The 17,393-nt window shown below is 50.5% G+C and overlaps 6 protein-coding genes across 6 annotated transcripts; all 6 read left to right on the top strand.

Annotated features, from left to right (window-relative positions):
• Window positions 1-77: 77 nt before the first annotated feature.
• Window positions 78-871, top strand: N7509_001605 (uncharacterized protein; the record flags this gene model as incomplete). The annotated part of the gene is made up of 2 exons (XM_056626242.1): window positions 78-682; window positions 745-871. 2 exons carry the CDS (start codon window positions 78-80, stop codon window positions 869-871), a joined length of 732 nt encoding a protein of 243 aa, XP_056492037.1.
• Window positions 872-1,389: 518 nt separating this feature from the next.
• Window positions 1,390-4,668, top strand: N7509_001604 (NAD(P)/FAD-dependent oxidoreductase; the record flags this gene model as incomplete). The annotated part of the gene is made up of 7 exons (XM_056626241.1): window positions 1,390-1,639; window positions 1,700-1,989; window positions 2,045-2,326; window positions 2,386-2,626; window positions 2,680-2,925; window positions 3,523-4,004; window positions 4,144-4,668. 7 exons carry the CDS (start codon window positions 1,390-1,392, stop codon window positions 4,666-4,668), a joined length of 2,316 nt encoding a protein of 771 aa, XP_056492036.1.
• Window positions 4,669-6,873: 2,205 nt separating this feature from the next.
• N7509_001603 (uncharacterized protein) lies at window positions 6,874-8,042 on the top strand (the record flags this gene model as incomplete). The annotated part of the gene is made up of 2 exons (XM_056626240.1): window positions 6,874-7,087; window positions 7,138-8,042. 2 exons carry the CDS (start codon window positions 6,874-6,876, stop codon window positions 8,040-8,042), a joined length of 1,119 nt encoding a protein of 372 aa, XP_056492035.1.
• Window positions 8,043-8,063: 21 nt separating this feature from the next.
• On the top strand, window positions 8,064-10,350 carry N7509_001602 (P-loop containing nucleoside triphosphate hydrolase protein; the record flags this gene model as incomplete). Its single annotated transcript, XM_056626239.1, has 2 exons — window positions 8,064-9,654; window positions 9,722-10,350. The coding sequence occupies 2 exons, from the start codon at window positions 8,064-8,066 to the stop codon at window positions 10,348-10,350; spliced, it is 2,220 nt and encodes a 739-aa protein (XP_056492034.1).
• A 1,053-nt stretch (window positions 10,351-11,403) lies between these two features.
• On the top strand, window positions 11,404-12,384 carry N7509_001601 (uncharacterized protein; the record flags this gene model as incomplete). Its single annotated transcript, XM_056626238.1, has 2 exons — window positions 11,404-11,633; window positions 11,718-12,384. The coding sequence occupies 2 exons, from the start codon at window positions 11,404-11,406 to the stop codon at window positions 12,382-12,384; spliced, it is 897 nt and encodes a 298-aa protein (XP_056492033.1).
• Window positions 12,385-13,418: 1,034 nt separating this feature from the next.
• Window positions 13,419-17,386, top strand: N7509_001600 (uncharacterized protein; the record flags this gene model as incomplete). The annotated part of the gene is made up of 3 exons (XM_056626237.1): window positions 13,419-13,863; window positions 14,613-16,269; window positions 16,336-17,386. The coding sequence occupies 3 exons, from the start codon at window positions 13,419-13,421 to the stop codon at window positions 17,384-17,386; spliced, it is 3,153 nt and encodes a 1,050-aa protein (XP_056492032.1).
• Between the last annotated feature and the right edge of the window lie 7 nt (window positions 17,387-17,393).

Genomic DNA, 17,393 nt, shown 5'->3' with positions numbered 1-17,393 from the left:
ACTGATAAGAATCCCTGTCTCTATCATATTTACCCCAACCCAAATTCTACAACGGAGTATCTTCCCCACACCACAAAATGGCTTCTTCTAAGAACGTCGTTTTCGATATCGTCGGAACTCTTGTAACCTATGATTACCTCTACGACGCAATTGACCGCCGTCTTGGTGACCGGCTACGCGCAGAAGGTATCAAGCCATACATACTCGGTCAAATGTGGATGGAAACTTCCGAACGAGAGTATACCAACCTCAGTATATCCGGACAATATGCAGCATTCGGAGAAGTCTTCGAGGCCTTGTTCTATCGAATGCTGTGGATGTGTGGGGTCAAAGAACCCAGAAAGTTCGCCACGCCGGCAGACCTCGAGTACATCATGAGCGAGTACACTGGTCTCACCATGCGGCCTGGGGCGGCTGAGTGCGTGAAGAAGCTGCGTGATGCGGGATTCACGGTTTGGGCATTTACTGCAGGTGATCTCCGTCGCGTTGGTGGATACTTTGCGAAGGCGGGGATTGAGATGCCGACTCAACACTTGCTATCTTGTGATACTGCTGGAGTTGGCAAGCCGGATCTCGATGCTTATAGGCCCTTGCTGGGCAGGCTGATGGATGAGAATGAGGGCAAGAAGCCTTGGTTTGCCGCTGCGCATATGTGGGATGTGTCTGCTGCTCGTAGAACAGGGTATGTTATCTCGATACCACAATTTTCACGCTATTTTCTACTAATAAGAGAAATAAAAACAGATTCAAGGGCGCATATTGTACCGTCCTGGAGAATGAGCCGTTAACACAGCTGTTTGGAGAAATGGATGTCATTGATGATACTTTGCCGGGAATGGCTGACAAGATCATTGCTAGCCAGGCTGCATGAGGCACTGAAGATTGGAATTTTAGGCTTGACGGTCGAAGCACAAAGTTGAAATATTACTTGTAGAGACATCATTCTATTCCTTGAACGAATCTTGATATTAGAGTAGTTTCGATCTGAAATTCAATTTTTTCGAATCAAAATAGAACTCGAAACCACCACATGCTATCCATTTCTGCGCAATCAGTTCAGTTTTCGTACTACTCCGTTTACTCATGACGAGGATAGGTCGAATGAGGTATTTTCACTCTCACCTTTGCTAGTGATAACGATTGCGGGAATTGGTGATAACAAACGATGCATCCAGGGGTGCGTGCCCCGAGCGCCCCTGCCGAGCGCCGAGTGCCGAGCGTCCCACCGGTCCAACATTGCCGGCCCCGGCGGGAAGGCTACCGGTGGGTCAACTCCCCCGCCATTTCCATTTCCAAGGTTCCTTCTTCAACTACTAGTACTTTGTATACTGTTAAATGGAAATCAATTTCATCATCGATTTGAATCAAACACAGAATACTACGCTCAAGATGCCAGATAAACATATTCCTGTCCCAAACGGGATGCTCCCCTTCTGGAGGACGGAGCCCCACGTCCTGGATAACCATCGCTCGACTGAGAATCTCCCCGATAAATGCGATATTGTCATTGTTGGGGCAGGGTATGCCGGGGCTTCTATCGCCCATCATATTTTACGCCAAGTCAAGCCCGGCTCAAAGGCGCCTTCTATTACGATTTTGGAAGCCCGGCAAGCTTGCTCTGGGGCTACTGCTCGGAACGGTAAAATACAGTCCATGTCTCATGTACTTCAATTTACGGGGCATTTCTAACTTGGTAAAGGTGGACATGTCAAACCTGACATTTACAATTTTGTCTCAACTCTCGCCACAGAATATGGTTTTGACGCAGCAGCTGAAGTTGCAGACTTCGAGGCAAAACATGTTTATGCGATTAAGGAGTTTGTTGAGAAGGAGAAGGTCGATTGTGACTACACCGTAACCAAAGCGATTGACGTGCAATTGGACCCAAACCACTATAAGAAGTTGAAAAAAGGATTCCAGGAGCTCGTGACCAAGGGATGCGCTGCGACAAAGTTGGGCCAGTATGTTGATGCTGAGAATGCAGAAGCAGTGAGTTCTTTGTCGATCGATGTGTTCGCTCATGTCATACTGACTAGCTGTATAGTTCTCCGGTGTTAAGGGTGCGCTTGGGTGTTTCTCGTATGACTCGGGGCATATCTGGGCCTATAAGTTTGTCTTGCACCTGCTTGAGAAAGTTGTGTCCCAAGGAGTGAATCTGCAAACACACACCCCCGTGGCGAAGATCACCAAGTCGAATGTCTCTGCATCGACCCACTCATGGGTAGTTGATACTCAGCGGGGATCCGTTACTGCAAGAACTGTCGTGATGGCAACCAATGCCTATACCTCTACTCTTGTTCCTAAATACCAGGGCAAGATTGTTCCGGTGAGGGGCACATGCTGTCGCATTGCAGTTCCCCAGGGTCATCTGCACCCCGGTTGAAGAGCACCTACACTCTTCGCTGGGGTGGTTGGGAGTATGACTATTTAATTCCTCGAGGAGACGGATCGATTGTGGTCGGTGGTGCTCGGAAGGCATTTATTCACGATCTAAATAGCTGGTATAACGTGAGCGATGACAGTTACGTGCTGGAGCCTGCTGTTCGCTATTGGGATGGGTACATGCAACGCAATTTTGCCGGATGGGAAGATAGTAATGCCTATACCGATCGAGTATGGACCGGAAGTAGGTTCCCTCATACCCCAAACCAATTCGAGTTTCGGCTAATAAATGATCAGTAATGGGATATTCTTCAGATGGATTACCCCATGTCGGAACAGTGCCGGGAGAGCAAAATCAGTATATTCTAGCTGGGTTTACGGGACACGGCATGCCGCAAATTTTCTTAGCCGCGGAAGGGCTAGCCAAGATGATCATGAAAGGGGTGGCTTTTGAGGAGACGGGACTTCCTCAGCTGTTCAAAACAAGCCAGGCACGATTGAATGACTCGAAAAGCAAGATATTCGAACAGACGCCAAACTCGGGTCGCTCGGAAGCAAAACTCTGAGGAGTGATAAATTGACTATGGAATCCTTCCAGTTCATGCCTTCTCGGTTGGATAAATAAATCTCGTACTTTACGAAACCGGTGATGATAGTGCCTACTACGGTTATTTTCGGAAAAGGGTAGTATAAGAGGCTTCAATAAGCAAAATTAATCATACTGAAGATCATTTCTCTGCCTTGTGAGGCAAACTTTGAATAAAATCCCAGCACCGCAATTTGCATCTCCCAAAATAGTAATCTGATTTTGGTCTATTCCAAGTGGACTCAGTCACATCTTCATCTGGTATATGATAACCTTTAAGACGAAGGAAAGAGTCTAATGGGTTTATCTATACATCAATCAATATGGAGTGCGCATATAGATAGTTTTCACACGATTGAAATGTGTATACTAATTTATTGCGACCCAGTTTCGAGCTATTACGCATATTTCTAAAAGCATTACACAATCCAGGTAACGGAATATCCGAAAAAAGAAACTTCAATTCAATTAATTCAAGACAATACTAGCATAATATTTCATCTTGTTCCCCAATTCTGAAAAATCCAACACTAACCTACTCATCCAAACGACAGTTAACAGGGTAAAGACGTCCCGAGTTATCGTTCTGCGGCTCTTCACCCGGAGTCTGGATAGTAAGATTAAATGCAGAGACGGCATCACCATTGCCCATAACATCGCGAATAGGATAGAAATCGCCCGCAGTCAAGCTGACGGTGCCGCAGGAAACCGGGTTGTTGTAGTTGCCACCAGCAGAAGCAACATTCAAGGCCGGGGCATCAGGATCGGGATTTCCATTACCACAATCGAATGCAAGGCCGTCGCCAAGGTAGAAGTAGTCCGCATTATCGACCGAAACGCAGAATGTATACTCTCCTGTTGTAGGGGCGCGGTAGAAGCCTTGGTAAACGAGAGTGTAATTATTGGCGTTGACGACAATGCCGCCGTTCACTTCACGGGTATACCCGACGAAGTACTGCACACCGGGGTTGTTGGGATCGGGGTAGATGACTTCGAAACCCTTGTCTTGGATAACGTTGGTATAATCCTGTGGGATGTAGGTGATATTGGTGGTTGATAATTCCAAAGGAGATAGTCCATCGGTGATGTAGTACGAAGGTGGCAGTACCTCCTCTTCACCCTGGCCAGCTGTCGGGCTTGTATACCCATTGTAGCCGAACTGGTTGGCGTAATAGTCGATGTTCAATCCCGAGGGCGGGCAGTCAGGCTTAACGGGGCATGAAGTTGGTGGTGGGACTTCAGTGGTGACAATTGTCGCTGTACCACAGGTTGAAGATGCTGGGATGGTGATTTCGCCTGTTGCAGGCCCCGTGGTAGTGATGATGGTGGTCTCATCGGTGCAGGTTGTCACGATCACAGTGTCGGTTCCGCAAGATGTAGAAGCCGGCACAGTGGTTATACCTGGAGGCGACCCTGAAACAGTGATTCTGACCGTGGCATCAGTGCAGGGAGTCGTGGTGGTGGTGGACGTAGTAGACGTAGTAGTAGTGGTTGTTGTTGTTGTAGTCGTCGTGCTACTCGAAGTAGTACTGGAAGTACTCGAAGTTGTCGAAGTGCTCGATGTAGTGGGAGCACTTGAGGTAGTCGATGTACTTGAAGTAGTTGGCACGCTCGAGGTAGTCGACGAAGTTGAACAAGATGTCGAAGTCGGAGTAGCTGTCGTGGTCGTAGTCGAGCAAGAAGTAGACGTCCAGTCATGATTCCAATCAGACCCTCCACCTGGTGCTTCTACAGCGATGCCATTGATATTGTCCTGCTCCTTGTTGATGGCACGGTCCTGGCCTTGAACCAAGGCCACGAAGCTGCCAAGAGCCACCAAGAGTGGGTGCTTTTATATTGTTTTTTTGTTATCGCTCGTGCTTGAGTTGATGGCCTGGATTACTCGTAATCGATCTGAAGGATCTGAAGAATAAAACGACAATCGAATAGAATGCCAGGCGTTTCTTAGAATCTCGCCTTTTATACAAGAGCAAGCATATAGATCCGGCTCCTTTCAAGCACTTGCAGATTGGAAGTCTTTCACATTCCACAGGCCTATCTTAAAGCTACGTTGTTGATCCATTCCCGATTAAGCATCGTGGCATTCCTGCCCAATTCCAAATTCGTACGTTTTGCTTTCTCCTATGATCTGAGTGGTTAAAATACTCCGGACCTTTGTTCCTTGAGGAATCTATCTTGTTCCATTATCAAGGACGAAACCAAACTCTCCTGTCAACTTCCAAATCATCATCGCTGGAAATCCACCGTGACGTGCTACTAACTTCCCCAAAATGTGCAAAACGTTTGCGTATGGCGCAGGAAGCTAAGATAGGCTTTAGTTTTTATATCGATATCTACGAACACTTTTATTTCAGCTTCCGCCAGTGGTATTGTAACGTCGTAGGCCAAAACTGGCAGGTTGAGCCTGTTCCAAGGTTTCGGATGGTCTGGAAGATACTATATTGCATTCGTGGAGGCGGCCGGGAAGAAACGCCACAAGAGCGACAGGCTCAAGCCACATTGATATTCATACTTTGGCGCTTTTTACGCTTATCATGTGGCGTATTCCCAGCGTGAGGCTGTTTCTATCGCGCAATTCTAGCTATACACTGCATAGTCAATTGACCAAGACTCGGCCACGTATTCGGGCAAAATTTCTTATTTTGTGTGGTCGGGCGAACGGTCGAACGTTGACCTCCATGCACCACATCAGCGAATAAATCGAAATAAAAAATTCTGAAATTTCCGTATTGGGCCCTGCCATAGAACAATGCTCATATGCTCTGCTGTTAGCAGCCTTAACGGATTATGAGACCAACTTCAGACGAAGTTTTACATGAGCAAGTACAGGCGTATCGATTGAAACCGGCAACAGGTCTCTCAATCGGCGAGAATAATCAGAGTTCAGGTGTACCAGAGCAGAGTATTAAAATCCCGATAAAATAATAGAACTGAAGTTCGATAGGAGTACGTGATCATTAGAGACGTGCGTAGGAATAAGAAAGTACACTTGAAATCCACACGCCCCGGCTATGTATTCTCGAAAGAGCAGATGACATCGGGTCCGGACTTTCTCTACTTTCGATGGGCATGCAAATGAAATATAAAGGGCGCAATATTACCGGTCGGTCATTCGTTTTCTCTCAATGATTGTCCCTGTACGCCTTTAGCGGCTGCCGGCGGTATACATAGGCGAATTCTCCTTCCAATGTTCTTGTCCCGGTATTTGCTTATTCGGCATCCCTTGCTCTTCCTTCCATTCATTGAACGTACCGACCCACAATACCATCCTTCATCGATTTTTTGTCCTTCGAAATAAGGGGTAACTTTTCGAGAGATCGGAGATGCTAATTTCTCACAAACCTTCTTCTACCGTCATAATTTGAAGGGCACTACCACTATCTGGACTCGCGGCCGAACCGCTGAACGGCCAGCGACATAGCCCTATAGCCCTCCGCGTCTCGATCTATTCAACTGCCAGCCCACCCGTGGATCCTATCCATATTTTGGAGCAGTTGAAAAGTCCCTGGGGTGAGGGATCATGATGTCGACAGGTTCCAGCCAGCCAATTAGTATCCAGACTCATGGCATTTCAACCTACACAGTTCGACGACCTTTCTTCAGACCTGGCAGAAGGCTGATTAGTCGATTAAAGGGTATTTCCCCACACTACGCCCTTCGAACCATCTTGGATGGTATCAAGGTATCGATACCCGGAGGTCAACTGACTGCGATAATGGGCGGTAGTGGTTCGGGAAAAACGACATTGCTCAATATATTAGCAGGTCGAAACTGTGGGGGCTCTCTCGAAACCTCGGGTCATGTGGACTACAGTGATCAGAGGACTGTGACCGCATCGAGGAATGCATATGTAACTCAGGATGATATTTTGCCTCATAATCTGACTGTGCGAGAAACGCTGAATTATGCGGCTGAGCTTCGAGTGGATTGGGAGAGCGTTGATCAACAATGCTGCTGTTGAGAAACTGCTTATGCAGCTCAGTCTAACGCGGTGTGCTGATTCCAGGATTGTGAAAGAAGGCGAAGGTGGATGCAGTGGTGGTGAGAAGAGGCGTGTCAGCGTCGCTATTCAATTGTTGACCAATTGTTCCATCTTGTTCTGTGATGAACCAACAACAGGTACGCAGGACTCATGGTTGTTGATACGGGCTGGTGGATAACATTCCTAGGTCTTGATGCAGCGACTGCGCTTCAGGTAGTTCAAGTATTGAAGGACCTGACCGTTGTGGGTATCACCGTGGTCATGTCGATCCATGCTCCGCGATCGGATATATGGAACCAATTTGATCATGTTATCCTATTGTCATCCGGAAGTCTCATGTACGAGGGTCCCAAGGATGGAGCAACTCGCCATTTTGAAAGGTGTGAGTATGCAATGCCCGCCTTTTTCAATCCCGCCGAGTTCATCATCGATATCACCTCCGATAAGTCTCGCGTCGGGGACATGAAAGCACAATTTGCAGAGACTGTGGAGATGATTCCAAGTGAACAGAGCTCTCCTCGTGTTCAGAACGCTCCTTTGGCATCTCGGAAATTGCCCAGCTCACGGAAACGCTGTCAGGTCCTAACAAAACGGACTATGAAGATGTGCACCAGGGATGCTCGATTCCTTGTTGGTATCGGATGCACAGTTGGGGCCTTGGCTATCGTCAACGGTTGGATCTTCTGGCAACTCGATGAAACGCAAAGAGGGATACGCTCCCGGCAAGGGAGTCTTTGGGTTGCGACAGGGCTCTATGGATATTTGTTGCTGATCAGCGAAATTTGCCGCCTCATCGAAGACATCCGACTATTTGATCATGAAAGAAGAGACGGAATTACTAGCTCATCTGCGTTTCTGTTTAGCCGGAGAATAGTGAAACTGACTTGGGAAGATCTGAGTCTACCTACGATTTTCACAGCGATCTACTATCCCATGGTTGGTTACCGCGCCAATGCGGCCCAGTTTTTTATGTTCTGGCTCATCATGGTTTTGACACATGCAGTCTCTACCGGTGTTGCAACTCTATCTGTTGCAATCACCAGAAACTTCTATGGGGCGGGGCTTATGGGAAACATCTACTTCACGCTCTAAACAGCAGCTTCGGGATATTTTATGCAGGTGAACCAGGTCCCAGCATATGTTAAATGGCTCCGATGGCTGACGCCTACTTTCTATACTTTCAACGCTCTTTGGATTAATGAATTTTTCGGCCTCGATCACTCAAAGTATGGATACCTCTATGACTGTCCCTTCAATGATATCCATGATACACGCTGCAAAGAGTACACTGGAGCGTTCATCATGGATAGCACCGGTCTACTAAATAACGGTATTTGGAAACAAATCGCCGTCCTTTGCCTTATTGTTGTCATCACACATGGTTCTGCTTTCCTAGTTCTTCATTTCAAAAGAGCCAAGCAGCATGTGCAACAAGTGGAGCGACCATCGGGAAAGGAGCTGTTAATCCCAGATTCGAGCGGACCTTTTGCTCTGTCAAACCAGAGTGCTACACTTTCATTACAGGAATATTCCCTTCAATTGAGAAAGCGAAGTTTGACTTGGAGAGGATGGACTGAAACGAAATGTCCAATAGTCGGCCCGGTGTCTTCAAGTTTTCGACCCGGGGGCTTAAATGTGATCATGGGAGCATCGGGAAGCGGAAAGACATCGCTTTTAGCCACCTTGGCCAGCAAATTGTCTTCGTCTTTCCGTTGCCGCTGGAATATAGCAGGGCGTATCGCATACGGAGGTGCCCGAATAGGGATGCAAACGCCCCGTTCGCTTGTTTCATACGTCCCCCAAGATGACCAAAATCTACTTCCAGCACTAACTGTCCGCGAAACATTGTATTTTGCTGCCGAGTTGGAACTTGCCAAGTCCACGACCCCCGCCCAAAGGGCCGCGCGCGTCAGAAGCATCATTACGAGATTTGGATTGGACGATTGTGCGGATACCCTCGTTGGAAATGCCTTAAGACGGGGTATAAGTGGGGGTGAAAAGCGACGACTTTCGATTGCTTGTAAACTCCTGACTCTTCCCCAGGTTGTGATCTTGGATGAGCCAACCTCTGGGCTGGACACGTATATGGCTTCCTCGATCATGGAATTCCTTCATGGTCTATCGGTCGAAGGGTGCACCATCATTTTATCCATTCACCAGCCCACATCGGCAATGTGGTCACTTTTTTCGACCTGTTTGCTACTCACCCAAAACGGCTTGCCGGCTTTCTCAGGTGAGGTATCAGAGATGTTACCTTATTTTAGCCAAGCCGGGTATGATTGTCCGATCAATATGAATCCAGCTGACTTCTTCATCGACATTGCCACCCCTCGATTTGTGGGGAGCGAAAGTAGCAGGGTTGAGGGAAAGCGAGTAGAAGACCTCACTTCTCGTTGGGCGGAATATCAATCCAAACATCCAAGCATAAACCAGCGCATTGGTTTATCTGATAATTCTTTGGATAACAATCTCGCTTTGCAGAAGCCCTATGTGCAATGTTCTTTCATTTCTGCCACGCCAATTCTTTTCCATCGTGCTTCGTTGAACATGCTCCGCAGTCCATTGTCTTTACTCGCTCGTTTAATTCAATGTCCGGGTGTGGGTATTATTTGGACATTGTTTGCTGCGCCGTTGAAGAAAGATTATTACTCGGTGCAGACTCGGATGGGTTTCATTCAGCAGTATGCCCCTTTGGCATTTATCGGTATGAAACTGCGTTGAATTTCCAATTAAAATGGAAATACGATTGACTAATTGCATTTCTGTCACAGGAATGCTTCAGAATATCGCGACATTTCCAATCGAACGAGATCTCTTCTATCACGAATTTTCGGAACGTCTCTACGGACCCGCTGCCTTTCTCGCCCAGTACACTGCCCTCGAACTGCCGATGGAAATTATCTCTGCAATCATTTTCGCCCTTCTCGTCGCCTATGCAGCGCAATTAGGGCCCACGGCAACAGAATTCGGCGTTTGCTTTCTAAATGCTCTTTGCGTGCTGAACAGTGGCGAGTCTCTGAGTATGATTTCAGCGATCATCTTTTCTAATTTGGGACTCGCGGTCAATTTGACATCAGCGCTGCTTGGCATATTTACTGCCCTTGGAGGAACAATGAGTTTAGAGCCACCGCGTATTCTCCAGTGGTTTAATCACCTTTCTCCGATCAAGTATGCCATTTCCAATGTTTCCTACTATTGTTTGCGTGGGCTTGTCTTGGACTGCACCGATGAACAGCGAAAGGCGGATGGCTCATGTCCTATACAGCGCGGGGAGGAAATTCTGGGCTTATACAATTTGAGTACCGAGCGACCGTGGGTTGATCTCCTAGCTGGAGTTCTACTTATGGTTGGCCTGAGGTTAGTGGTGTTTGTGATATTGAAATTGAAGGTCTCACGTTAGGCGGGTGAATGGGATAGGAGGACACCGGCTATTTCAGAAGGTTTTCAAGATTATGCCAAAGTTAGATACTGCCAGTGATGAATGACCCCAGAAGCCAAGACATTGAAGCCGATCATGATGATGAGTCCGGGCTGCTCTAGGCCAAGGTCGCAGTATTAGTTGACGGGTTTCAGCCCTATTGTACATACTAGTAGATATCCGCGAAAGCTATGGCTTCCTGTTTCTTTTTGTTTTATGATCGACGATCATTATTAAATACTGACGCATCACGCCTTGGCCAGGGAAGATAGAGTGGCCATCGCGTCATTAAATTAAGTCATGGTGATATATAGCGAGCTTACCCCAGGTCGGTGAGACGGCCGATGCATGCACATCCCCTGCACGGGGCCCACATGGAAAGATCGGAAGCCAATAATTCCGAGCAAGGTGACTTAGGTGAGACTGATGATCGCAGCGTGTGTTTGGATCAGACTTTTCAAAGCAACGGCAGAGGAGTAACAGAGCAATGGCAGAGCAATGGCAGAGCAATGACAATTCAATGATTGAAGGAAAGAGGAGAAGCTGTGGAGGCAGGTCTTGGCGGGTCTTGGCAACAAACGTCAGTCAGCCCGCCGATTGTGTGATCCACGTGATCCACTTACTCCACACTCCATACAAGTATGAGTGCTCGTATTCAATTATACTATTAGTATTCTAGATTATGACATCCTAAGTAATTTGGATATAGATACGGAGTAGACCTCCTGAATATGATAGTGTAGATAGTGGACATGGATATGGATACACTAGACTGTGTCCTGCACGTTAATTACTCCTCCTCCTCCTCCTCCTCCTCCCGATTATCATTTCCCTCGTATATCATGCATGATCGACATGGCGTGCTTCTAATAAGATGGCGCGATTGGACCCGCTCTGCACCTCTTTTTCGAGCTTTTGGCCTTTGCTTCCCAAATCTGTCCCGGTTGAGTTCAAGCTGCCGTATATCATGGCCCCTCACCCTCGCACTCGGCCAGCTCGCTGCTTGCCCTCTGTTTCCCCGACGCATTCCTCGCCATGGGTGCCACCGACTCCGAGATGACTCTACCCAAGACCGAGCAGGATATCATTCCCGATTCCATGCGTTACGAATACGACCCCTGGCTCCTCGATGATCACCCACTCCGCTCGCATCCTACCGTTTGTATCCCGGGTCTAGGCACCTTCATCGCCGAATGGTACGCCTCAGTCGAGCGCCGCTGGAAGGATGGCCTCTTCCGAGTGGGATGCATTCTCCTCGCTTGTTTGTGAGTTGCCAATTTCAAATCGATATCAAACCGATACTCGTCCCGTCTTCCCGACCTTCTTTTGCTCATATACCGACTTTCCAGTGCGGCATTTAAGTGTTTACAAGCACTCCCCTCGGTTGGAGGCAAGGGCACAACCCATCCAACCCCCCTCACCCACCACAGCACACGCGACTGGCACTTTACCTGCACATTCCCCAATCCTGATCCCCGTGCCACCGCCCTTGCGCAATCTGCTGTCGCCGGATGCGAAGGTTTCCGCACCGACATTTGGCTGCATGGCAACGAGCTGCAGATGGGCCCATCCGATGCCGGCCCAAAGGCTATCAATGACATGCAGAACCGCCTCGATTCGCTCGTTACCAAGCTAGGCCCTCGAGATCTTTCAATTTCCACCGATATTCAGATGCCCATGAACACGGAATCCGAAGCGGAATCTCTCCATGAGGTCGAGGAAGAGGAGACGTCCCACTCTTTCTGGCTCGTTCTGGACCCACAATCATCGCTCCAGGAGCTGTATCCGTATCTGGTCTCCCATCTAGATCTGCTCCGTCAGCGTGGTCTTTTGAGTCACTGGAACGGTGCACGCGTGGTGCAGCGTCCATTCACAGTTGTCGTGGCTAGTGAATCTCTTCCCCGGTCGGATTGTGCCGACCATCCTTACACCGATATCTTCTGGGCCTCCAGCGAAGACACTTCTTCGTGGAATGATAGATCGCATGACCATCTCATCCCAATCTGTGCCGTTTGAGAAAGGCGCCGAAGTGTTGTATTTTTTTGTATTCCTCTTGTCTATCTTCAGCTCATGATACCCACCATGCCAATGCCAATGATCATAATTTCACTTCTGTTGTAAGCAGGCTGTAAATTTCTTCCAACATGACTTGAGGCCACACCCTGGTCTGGTCTCGTCTATTCCATCCTGGATGTTCATGTAGTTCTCGTTAGGGTCGCTTCAGTGCAACCTATGCGGGTGCCACGTCACGAGGGGGTGGGCAGATCTCCAGGTGGTCCGTGGTGAGAAAAAGGATTTTCGTCAGGGTGCATCAACGGCTACGGAGGAAGCAGAACATGGGGAGAAGGGAGAGTCAATCTGCTGTGCTGCCTGACATGCGTCAGGTAGAAGTACCGCATGTCGATGAAAATCCTGGTGTCACCACCTGGGCTAGGGGTAATTTGGGTAACTTGGGCAGGGAAAGAGAAAAGAGAGACAGAGAAAAGAGAGACAGAGAAAAAGAAAAGAAAGAGAGAAGAAAAGCAAAAAGTAACAGTGTACATACGTAATGTACATATCCAACTGGTAAATAGACCAGGGCCACAGCGTTTGCGTAAGTGATTCACGCTGTGATCCGATCTCCACATGCAAGATACAGTCTTGGCCCGCCCCATCGCGCTAAACAGACTCACCGTTTTTTCTCCGGCTTTATCTCTCTGTTTCTTCCATATCCCTATCTCCTCCTTTTCTGGCAACTCTGACATCCAAAATCTAGAGACCACCAAGCACCCCTGTTGAAAGGATAGACACATCACATCGCATCGTTTCGCTTGTGGCTCTTCTGGCATCTTCTTCTCCGCACTGCCCAGCCCGCACCAAGTCCGACGGGGTTTGGCCCGCGGGATCAACCGCTGATCCTCCGTCACTTTGTCTTGTTGGGGGCTTTTTTTCCCTTCACCCACTGCCATTCAGCTTGTCGCGCCCCATCTCTCCCTTCGCAATACCATCAATAACCTCCCGACCCCCTATCTCACCCACTGCGAAGCGCTCATCGCTCGGCGCCGCTCAGCATGGACTTCTTCCGCCGTCTCCATCAGAGCTACCCGCCTCGGCCTTCCCCCCTGAGCAACTCCCAAGAGTCGCGCGATGATCGTGATCGGCCCCGATCCCACGCTTCCTCCTCTTCCACGGCCGCTGCCGCGGCTGCAACTGCAACTGCGTCCACAACCGCCTCTACGGTCGGCGCCAACGAATCTCGCAATCGACCAGACGATAAGATTCGGCTAGGCAGCCGATACGAATACCCACCCCCGAGTTCGTCGCATCCGCATCCATACGGAACCAGTTCACGCGGGTCGAATCGTCTTCGCCGGGAGACAACCGGCACACACATTTCCCCACCACGGAACCAGGCGCAGCAATCACATCGACGCCATGCCAGTCTGGAAACGAGACAGCAGGGGCACGTGCATCGGCGGAATCATTCCCAGCCTCAGACAGGCAATATAAGAGAAGGTAGGTGATTTTCGTTTTCTGTTCACTTCTTGTTTCACCGGTGTTTGGTCCCCGGATTCGCAGTTGGGGGGGTCGGACCTGTCCCGTGGTTCTCGTCTCGGCTGCTCTCCCCACAGTCACCATCACTCAGCTTGTGCTCTCCGATACCTCATATGGTTTGGCTGCGTCGGAGTGTCTTCTGGCATGCTTTGCATTGTATATGGAGTGTAGGTACAGGGGAAAGCGTCTGTCGCGTGGAGAGGATGGAGTGTATGATATGCTCCATCGCACTTGCCCAGCCACTCCCCCCTGCGTGTCTTCCCCAGTGGCGCAGATCCGCCGCTCGGGAACGCTAGTCTCCATTTTGACTAGCGCCAGGTCTCCCCTTTCGGGCCTAGCGGCCCTGCCGAGCTCCCGGAGTCACGGGGTCTCTGCTTCTGCTTCTGCCCTCTGCGCTTGCGTCGGGATCCACGTGAATTCATCCCGACTGCCCCCTTGATCGAATGGTGGTAGTCGCAATGAATCACCAACCCCCAGACCCTGCGCGCAGTGCTTCTCACGGCAGTAGTGGTAGCCCTGTGCACTCCGGTGAGTTCGATGGTGGACGCGCCAACTGCACGATGCAGTGATCCGCCGCATCACGTCAGATAGGAACACGATTCGCAACTTGTCTCGATTCCTTGGTGTTTTGCGGTCTCCAGCCTCTGAGCAAAGAAAGAATATCCAAAAATTAAAAGATACCCATAACTAACCACCTCTCCTTCTATTAGCGCAAGAGCAATCTGCACCACCGGCCTTTGGGATTCGCCAGATGCCACCCCCATCTCCTCCGCACGCGTATTCCTCGCGATCACAGTCCGCCAACGCGCCCGCATCATCACTATTCTCTCGCGAGCCGCCTGGCGGCTACGGCCATCGCCCTGGGAGCAGTATGTCGATCTCCTCGATGCTCGGCTCCGACCCAGAACGCCCAGCTCGCGATTCCGGCTCTCTATTTTCACGGCCATCACCTGTCTTTGGTAATGCGCCAACCCCCGCCTCTGCTGCCATGTCGCCACCCTCTGCGCCAACACGCCAATCGCCTCTCGATCAATCCCTCTTCCGTCGATCGCATACCCCCGAAAAGTCCTTCTCCAAACCGCCGCTAGGCCGACCTTATCGATCGGGCTCGGGAGGCGGCTCGAGTTTGCTCGGTGATTCGTCAAAGTATGGAGGACTGTCGCGAGCGTCACACTCGCAATATCCAGAGAAGCCCCATTCAACACATCCCTCACCCAAGGTTTCCCCGGCCGAATCTCCTTACAGTGAGCCCCGTCGGATGAGCTTTAGTGGTCCGATCGCCCGCTCCAACAGCCAGCCACCCAACGCCGATACAGCTACACGACCTCCGGGCTATAGTCCAATCTCGCGCCCTGGCGGAGGTGTGGGAGATCGACTATCTTATGGCGGCATCGATCTACACACTCGAGATCATAGTAGGGAACAGGCTCGCTTCGGCAGTCTGTATGGAGATCGTCGTTCGGAAGAAACCGCCCCTCGGGATCGAGAACGAGATCGCCTTGGACTTACACAAGAGACAAAAGGATCCTTGGGAGGGCCGAGGCGGTATGGCTCTATCTACGGAGAGCGGGAGCCTTTAGATCGTCACACCAGCGCTTCCAATTGGGAGCATGGCCGCTCTCATCCCTCTTCTCCCGAAACTAAGCGACTGCCCGCATTTGAGTCCGGGTCAGGCTTTGGCTTCGGAGCCATACAAAGCTATACCAAGTCCCTTGGGTCCCAACCTGGCGGTGCTCGTCAACCTGCCTTGTCTTTACAAACGGGACAACCTACGCCTTCTCCTCGTGAGTCGCCCTACCTAAGTAAACAGCAGCCGTCACAATCGCAGCGTCTTGGGTCGACCCCGGCCACAGCTTCTTCCGCAGGTCTGAACTCTCTGGGACTTGCTTCGGCGAGCGAAGATGGGAGGCGCAAGGGTAGTGATGAGCTTCTAGCCCATCGCAATCTTTTGGCAATAGGCGCGGACGGAAAACGCGGCGGCCGGGCGTCCCCGCTTCCCCAGGCCGTACAAGGTGCGCAAGCTCCGTTCATCGGTGCTAGCGGCGAACCTAGTATCAAGAATGAACTCGGCAGGGTGTTCTCCGGAATCGGTAGCGGCGTCGGAGGCGTGACGGCTGGTGTTTCTGGTGTGTCCGGTAGTGGACCATCAACACCACTCATATCAAGTCCCTTTAAACGGGACAGCTTCACTGGCCGCTCGGCCAATGGCGAGACCGATGACCCCAAGGCTACCCGACCACTATCTGCCTCTGGCACTAGGCGGGGACGCAAATCGCGAGATGAAGATGTTCAAATGGACTTGAACGGCGGAGCAGCATCATCTGCTCGCGGAAGTCGTCGAGCCCGTCACCCGCACCATCATCACCAGTACGTATCTCTTTTCCTTCTCTGCAATATTTTCAGATGAAAGCAACATAAGCTAACCCCTTCTAGCCACCATCATCACCGGCACAAACCCGAAGAGGAAGCTTCCGCCTTGGCTGGTCTACACCGTCCCCTATCGTCTACGAACTACTTCAACCGCACTTCTACTCCCGCCGAAGCCTCGGGGCATCACCACCATCACCACCCTCATCATCACCATCACCACCATCACCATCCTCCTCAACCGGCCCCGGTGCCTCCTCTACGGGAACCTCGTACCACTGTCAACCTCGAGCCGCTGCTGTCAAGTGTGGCCCACCTACCACGACACCACTTAGGCTCAACTCTGTACACCCCTCGCATTAGCGTTCCCAGCGCGAAGGCCTCGGCAGAGAGCTCCAAATTCGGGTACACCAGCACCCCCCAACCTCTGCCACGCTTCGAGCAACGGGAGAACTGCACCTTTACAGTTCGGGTACCGCGCTTCCGGATTGACACAAGCCACCGGGAAGAAATCTGTGCGCGTCGCGCTTTGTGGGGAACTGGCGTGTACACGGATGATTCCGATCCGGTCGCGGCAGCCATCCACTCAGGATTCATCCGTGGAGCCTGGGGCGAGGATGTGGATGAATCAATGCTTGACCTCGAAATCAAAGATATATACCAACATTGCCCACCCAAGGAAGAAACCACCTCCACCAACAAAACCAACGGCGTTTCGAAAGAAAATGGCGATGATGCACCAGCCGACGACGGACCCCGCCTCCCACCCATCCCCCCTCCGAATCAAGACCTGCATATCACCCTCTTGGTTCTCCCACGATTGGAGAACTACGACGCAGCTATCATGTTTGGCGTTAAATCCCGCAAGTGGGTGGGCCGCCATGATGGTATGAGTTTCAAGGTTCAGCGGGTTGAGTGGGTTGATGAAGGCGTTGCTCGGGGCGAGGAGCGGAGCGGCGAGGCCCGACGGAAACGTCTGCGCAATTTGATGCAGACGGGCCGTATCTGTACAGGACCCGCTATGGCGAAGATGGATGAGCTTCGCCGAAGTGGGGTGCAGGTTCCCCGGACTATTGATAGCCAGGAGCAGCCAACGCCTGTGCAGCCGGTATCGTAAGAGGGAA

The sequence above is a fragment of the Penicillium cosmopolitanum genome, assembly GCF_028827165.1.
Source record: "Penicillium cosmopolitanum strain IBT 29677 chromosome Unknown utg000004l:1.0-4361866.0:1.0-4365735.0, whole genome shotgun sequence".
In the NCBI taxonomy this organism is placed as follows: Eukaryota; Fungi; Ascomycota; class Eurotiomycetes; order Eurotiales; family Aspergillaceae; genus Penicillium; species Penicillium cosmopolitanum.
This window is presented reverse-complemented; position numbering and strand designations above follow the sequence as displayed.